The sequence below is a fragment of the Oryza glaberrima genome, chromosome 4, assembly GCF_000147395.1.
Source record: "Oryza glaberrima chromosome 4, OglaRS2, whole genome shotgun sequence".
Taxonomy (NCBI): domain Eukaryota; kingdom Viridiplantae; phylum Streptophyta; class Magnoliopsida; order Poales; family Poaceae; genus Oryza; species Oryza glaberrima.
The window spans coordinates 22,034,701-22,041,130 of NC_068329.1; the positions used below are offsets into that span (position 1 = coordinate 22,034,701).

A 6,430-nucleotide genomic window follows, 5' to 3' on the forward strand; every position below is an offset into this window, starting at 1 on the left:
GCCCCCGACCCGCATTTTATTTTCTCCTCGTCTCCTCTCCTCTCCTCCTATCCTCCGCCGCACGCGCACGCACACCTACGCATCGCCGCCTCCTCCTCCTCTTCCTCCCACTCCGCGGAAGCGCGTAACCACCACCTCGTTCGTTCTTATCTCCAAAGCCGAAGACCCACCGAGCCGATCCCGACGCTTCCCCCATGGCTCCTCCGCTCCTCCCCCGCGGCGCGGCCCTCCTCCTCCTCCTCCGCTCCGCCGCCCGACGGCCGGCGGCGGCGTCCTCCCGCGGCTTCCTGTCGAGCGCTGCTGCGGGAGGCCGCGAGGGGGCGCTGGCCGCCGCCGCGGTGGCGGTGGTGGGGTCCGGCCTGGGTCTGTGGCTGGTGCCCCCCTCGCTCGCGGACTCCGGCGAGGCGGTGGCCGACGCCCCGGCGGGACAGATCTCGGTAGGCTCCGGCTCCGGCGCGGTAGGCGCCGTGGAGGAGCAAGGCCGGAAGAGGAGGTTCCTCCTCGGAGGTGAGCTTCGCTTTTGCTTCTTATCCCCCCCTCCGCGATTTGCTTCCCGCTTCACGATTGATCTCGCGATTGTTCTCATGGAGTGCGTCCGATCGGTTTGCGCGTCGCCGCCGCCGCCGCCGTTGTCCCGTGATGCTTGTTTCCTTTACTTCTCTACTAAGCTTTACGGACGCTTTGTCATGTTCTCTGATTTCTCTCCCGTAAACAGTTTGCGTCCGTAGCGTCGCTGCTACTTTTCCGATCGTCTTTTTAGCACTTTAATTGCTGGGATGAGCTGGTGGTGATCTGCGATCCGTACGACGATTTCTTTGCTGCGCTGATCTATCTGCAGATAAGCGATAAGTGACAAACATCCGAAGAGAAAATCCAAACTAGATGATGCGGCCGTTTGTAGTGTTAGGAAAGTCTTTGGCGCTTTCTGCTTCTGTCTGAGTGCGTTAATGCTTCTCACTACCATTATATTTGCGCGTTGAACTCAACTGCTCAGTGAAGTTGTAGAATGGTTTAATGATTTTAATTGCTTTTCTTCCACAGACTCGTTCCGCAGAAGGGTGTTCTTCAATTACGAGAAACGGATACGGCTGCTCAGCCCTCCTGAAAAGGTAATTAATTTGGTTCATTAAGTGTAAAACCCGCTTAATTTGTGTTGGTCGGCTTGTGGTATCCTAATTCAGGTGTTTCTGCGAGTAGATCTTTGAATATTTCGCGTCTGTGCGGAACCCGGAAGGGGAAGTATTCATGTTGCCTGCTGACTTGATGAGAGCAGTAGTTCCTGTTTTCCCTCCATCGGAGTCGAACATAGTTCGGGAGGGAAGATTAAGGGGGGAACGCAATCCTGGAGAGTTGCACTGTGCTCCATCGGAGTTCTTCATGCTGTTTGACACAAACGGTGATAGGCTCATCTCCTTTGCCGAGTAAGTGTATTTTATCCACACTAGGTGTAATACTTAAATCACTTGAGTGTTTTCAGAATGTTTCAATTAAAGGGTTTTAACTTTTTCCTAAATACTGCCGCTGGGATTTTTGCATGATTCCCTTTGAGACTTATAGATGAAGATCCCTTGGGTCAATATCATAAATATTTGCACCCTATTTTATCATTGGCTTAGGTTCAATTTCTAAGTAGGCTTGATGCTGATTATGCTTATGGTGGTTTTCTAGGTACATCTTTTTTGTGACATTGCTCAGCATCCCTGAGTCAAGTTTCAGTGCAGCCTTCAAAATGTTTGACGTTGACCACAGCGGGTGAGTTCTATTTCTACTATCGCACTTGTTCTAGCAACATGTCTTGCTGTCAGAATGATATGCATCTGCTCGGTAGCTCATATTGCCCTGTTTCTAGTATTACTAGTCTTGGTCTAGTAATATGACCCTGCTGCTAGAATGATGATATGCATCTGCCATATAACTGTTCTTTAATTAATAAACCTGATATGTTTGCATGTTTAACAACATCACCACATCTGTTAATTAATGGTAAAAACAATAGGTTACTGTATATACCATTTTTGGTGGTTTAGTTCAGCATTCCTTTTCTTTTCATGTGTACACCTTTTATTACTGAAGCTGCTAAAGGTATGTTTCCTTTTGTGCTCTTGGATTTGTGCATAAACAAGGACACGTTTAAATATTGCCTTTGTTTGTGCTATATTGTTGTTTACCTGTGACCATTCGCATGCAGTTAATTTCTCTTCTCGTCCAGAAAAGACCAGCTCTTTATGAGCATCTGACTTGTTAGTTGATGGTAAAAGAAGGGTATGAACAAATTTTGGCCAGCTTATTCTCTGTTATTTTGTTGTCCTTATCTGTTACTTGTCATTTTCAGGGAGATAGACAAAGAAGAGTTCAAGAAAGTAATGGCACTGATGCGATCCTATAACAGACAAGGAGCCAACCATAGAGATGGCTTACGTACTGGACTAAAAGTTGGTCAGCCTGTGGAAAATGGTGGAGTGGTTGAATACTTCTTTGGTAATGATGGGAACGAACCTCTACACTATGACAAGTTTACAAATTTTTTGAAAGGATTGCATGACGAGGTGATTCATTTCTTCTGTTCTTTGATTTCTGTAAGAATTTAGTCCAATGACTTGTCATGAATACCCATTCTAATAACTGTCTTACGACTCAATTAAACTGAGAGTCTGAGACCGTATTTGCATTGTGAAATGTATAACACACATCTCCATATGTTTTACATGTTTCTGAACTAAAAACACCTAACTTTATCATATATGACCAAAGGTTCCAACGTAGCATATTGTGTCTGCGTGCTCTCATCGTCTCTATACTTGCTGAAACTTTGTATCCTCATTCCTTCTGGTAGGAATATATCACTATATCAGTAAGCTAGCTAGTGGTACATAATACATACTGATGTTATTGATCAACGTACATAAAAGAACAAAAGAATCTGTACAATTATTTGTTAGTAGATGTTTCCTATGCGCAATTCTGAATCTCTCTTAATCCATTCACCTGCAGATCATTCGTCTGGAATTCAGTCACTATGACGTCAAGTCATCTAATACTATCCCAGCAAAGGATTTCGCATTATCCATGGTTGCTTCTGCTGACATGAATCACATCAACAAGCTACTTGATAGAGTTGATAATTTAGGCAATGATCCTGATCTCAAAGGAGTGCGCATCACCTTCGAGGTTTGACTTTTGCATGATCCCAAGCTGTACTTTTCTTTAAAATTCTTTTTCCTTGTTTGATCCTTAGTTCATTGCTGATATTCCTTGGGGTCTTTAGGAGTTTAAATCCTTTGCTGATTTGCGACGAAGATTGGAGCCACTGGCGATGGCTATCTTTACTTATGGGAAAGTAAATGGGCTGTTGACAAAGCAGGATCTCAAGCGTGCAGCGCACCATGTAAGTTTGGCTACTAAGTTCATCGTACTTAAATTCGATATCTCCAAGCAAAAGAATTGATTTTGAGGCTTTTCTTGATCAAATAAATGGTCTCCATGGTTTTTTTGTTATCTTAATGCTCACTTACTAAACTGATAACTCCTGCTGCTCAATACTCGATTACTATCACCATTGTACATCCACTAAGCGATTCCATTCCCTTTTTGGTTTGTGATGTAGGTTTGTGGTGTTGACTTAACTGACAGAGTAGTTGACATCATTTTCCATGTGTTTGATACAAATCATGATGGGAACTTGAGCTCGGAGGAATTTGTGAGAGCATTACAAAGACGAGAAACTGATGTTCGTCAGCCAGCGACACCAGGCTCTATGGGGCTGTTGTCTTACTGGCTAAACTTCAACAAGTGTTCTTCGCTTACACAGATGCTGCTCAAGTAGATTGTTTTGATCCTTGCTAGATTCTTCTTGGTTGGATTTCCGTCACGGTAAGCACATCAAATTTACCTACCGTTAACTTCTTCCGTCTGAACATGCTATCCGTTTCTGACGCTGTTCCCATTGATTTCAGGAGATGCCGAAGCGATTTTGCTGTAAATATCGTGTGGGTTGTCAAAGGGTGCCCTGTCACATAGCAGCTGTAAATATTTTATAGCGCCTTTCTTGCAGGGGTAGATTAATCATTCTTGTAAGTTAAGGCCTATGCAAAATGTAACTGATACTCTGATAAGACTTTTGAAAGGTTAAAACCAACTTTATCGCCGTGGTTCGTATTATGTGTTTACACTGTGATTTTTTTTTTTGAACGATCAGCAGCACCAGACCGAGCGATGATTCGTTGAATAGAGTAGGAAAAAATTACAAAGGTGCTGTTTGCTATCTGTAGGTTTTAAACCTCAAACTAGGAACAGGACGGTCAACGGCAACAATGCGCATCACAAACTCTATGCAACTATGCAAGATATAGCTGTACGCAGGAGACGCGCCATAGTTCAGGGCAAAAGTTGGGGGAAGACAAGATCACAAGAGAGGCAGCAACATGTAAGGTTGGGCATGCAGTTTGGCCATCATTTCCTGGCGCAGCGTATGCATGCTGCACAAATCGCTGTGGAGTATAAATTGGCTTTGCATTGCGCGGCCACTCTGCCCATGTCCAATGATAGAGCTGGCTCTCCATCTACTAGCTTGTACCACCTGACTGCCTGCCGCCTGCCTGCCGGATTGTTCTGCTATAAGGCCAACGGATGGAATGCTTGGCTGGTGACTGGGATCCAATTCTTGCCTCAGCGAGACTATGCAATCCTTGCCCAGCTAAGCCTCAGCCGGAGAACCACACAGGCCCGCAGTTACCCAACGATCGGCGCCTAGCTGCAATTCGATATAGTTGCAAGCAAAGGGGTCAGCAGTTTCAGAAGATGATAGTGCGAAGTATAACATAAGTAACGCTGTAACGGCGCTCCGTCGCTCCGTCCCAGGGGCGACACGGGCGGCGAAAACGCCGCCGCCTCTCTCTTCCCCTCCTCTCTCCTTGCCGGGCGGCTGCAAGGACGGCTGCGGCGGGGCTCCTCTTCTCCCTCGCCCTGGTGCAGCGGTTGGGGCACCGCGAGACCGGATGACGGGAGCACGGCGCCGGCGTCGACGCCCAGATCCAGCGCCAGCTTCGGCGCGAGGGCCGCGCGGCCGGTCGGACGGTGGCGCGACTCCCCGACGACGGCCGGAGGCGCGGGCTGCCGGGCCGGCGGCGACTGCGGCTGAAGGTGGCGCGGCTGCGGTGCGTCGGCTGCAGCTGAGGCTGCACGGCGTCGGCGTCGACGGCACTGGAAGCGGTGGCGCCGGTGCCGGATGCGGTGCAGCGACCGGGATGCTGGACACATTTGCCGGAGGCGGAGAGGCGGCTGGAGGCGTGACCGAAGACACTGGGCGGCCCGGGTGGCCGTTGGTGGGCGGTGAGGTGGCGGCGGAATAGTGGCTTCGGTGAGGCTGCTATTGGGCTTGGCGGCGGGGTAGAGGACGCTGACGACAGGGTCGTCTTCCTTGTGGTTGGCCACGCGTTCACTGTGTTTGGGGAGCTCCTCCCCTTCTTTGTGGGGAGCTTTTAGGCACGGTGGAGGTGTTGGCTGGCATACAGGGAAGACTCAGGTTGCTAAGGCGAGGTTGTTCCTGGTCCGGTCGCATATGTTGTTCCTGGTCCGGTCCCATAGGTCGGATTCGACGTAGAGGCCGACGAGCGACGTGGAGGCGGCCTGGGTCAGCGTGCTAGGGAGTGGCGGCAGGGTAGAGGGCGCTGGCGGCGGGGTCGTCTTCCATGCCGTCGGCCTGGCTAACCCTGTTTGGGGAGCTCCTCCCCTTCTCTGTGGGGAGCTTCTTGGCAGGCTAGAGGCGGTGGTCAGTCCATAAGGAAAACTCAGGTTGCTGAGGCAATGTTGTTTCCTGCCCAGACTCCCTTAGGTCGGATTCGACAGGGAAGCCGGCGGGTGGCGTGGTGGAGGCGGCCTAGGTCAGCGCGCTGGCAAAGGTGATGGGTGCTGTGGAAGTCTTGTCGTTGGCAGGACTAGAAGCCGGCTGACGGAGGGGCGTCGATCGAGTGTGGCATAAGCCATGTGTCGCCGATGTTTAGTTGCTGGTTTCGAATTGGGCGACGAACCATAGCGATAGGGGTTCCGAGCGAAAGCTTAGCCCAATCTTTGGGCCAACAGTGACTACATTTTCAGGCGTGGTAACCCTCCTAAGGGAATTGTTGAGCAGTTGAGGTACCCCTCCTCCCTCCGCAAGGAGCTCTGGGTGAAAACCTTGTCCCTTTTTGGGACGGATGATGATGGCGTCTCGCGTTGCGACCCTTGCGAGGGCGTCGTTTTAGAGTCTTTGCGCCGAGGTGGTGTTGTTGGCCCGATGGCGATCGGTCTCGCATAGCGACGGCCGGTTCGGTGCTCGGCTTCCCTCTCTGTATCGTGTGTTTGGGCGGTTGGCACATGGTTCGGGGTGTGTGCTTTGGTGCACTTTCTTCCTCGACAGTAAACAACTCATAGGGCACAATTAAGCCTGCAGGTA

General features: G+C 49.8%; 1 protein-coding gene across 1 annotated transcript; it reads left to right on the forward strand.

Moving 5' to 3' along the window:
- On the forward strand, window positions 1–4,158 carry LOC127770281 (calcium uptake protein, mitochondrial-like). Its single transcript, XM_052295942.1, has 9 exons — window positions 1–507; window positions 1,042–1,109; window positions 1,198–1,421; window positions 1,669–1,752; window positions 2,333–2,546; window positions 2,992–3,168; window positions 3,266–3,385; window positions 3,605–3,870; window positions 3,954–4,158. The coding sequence occupies exons 1-8, from the start codon at window positions 195–197 to the stop codon at window positions 3,821–3,823; spliced, it is 1,419 nt and encodes a 472-aa protein (XP_052151902.1). The 5' UTR covers window positions 1–194; the 3' UTR covers window positions 3,824–3,870; window positions 3,954–4,158.
- Window positions 4,159–6,430: the final 2,272 nt, after the last annotated feature.

Bases quoted from the DNA above. Each gene is read 5' to 3' on its own strand.
- LOC127770281 (XM_052295942.1), top strand. From the start codon at position 195: ATGGCTCCTCCGCTCCTCCCCCGCGGCGCGGCCCTCCTCCTCCTCCTC. The intron at 1,110-1,197 runs GTAATTAATTTG...TTCTGCGAGTAG, and splicing joins TGCTCAGCCCTCCTGAAAAG to ATCTTTGAATATTTCGCGTC. The intron at 3,386-3,604 runs GTAAGTTTGGCT...TTTGTGATGTAG, and splicing joins TCAAGCGTGCAGCGCACCAT to GTTTGTGGTGTTGACTTAAC.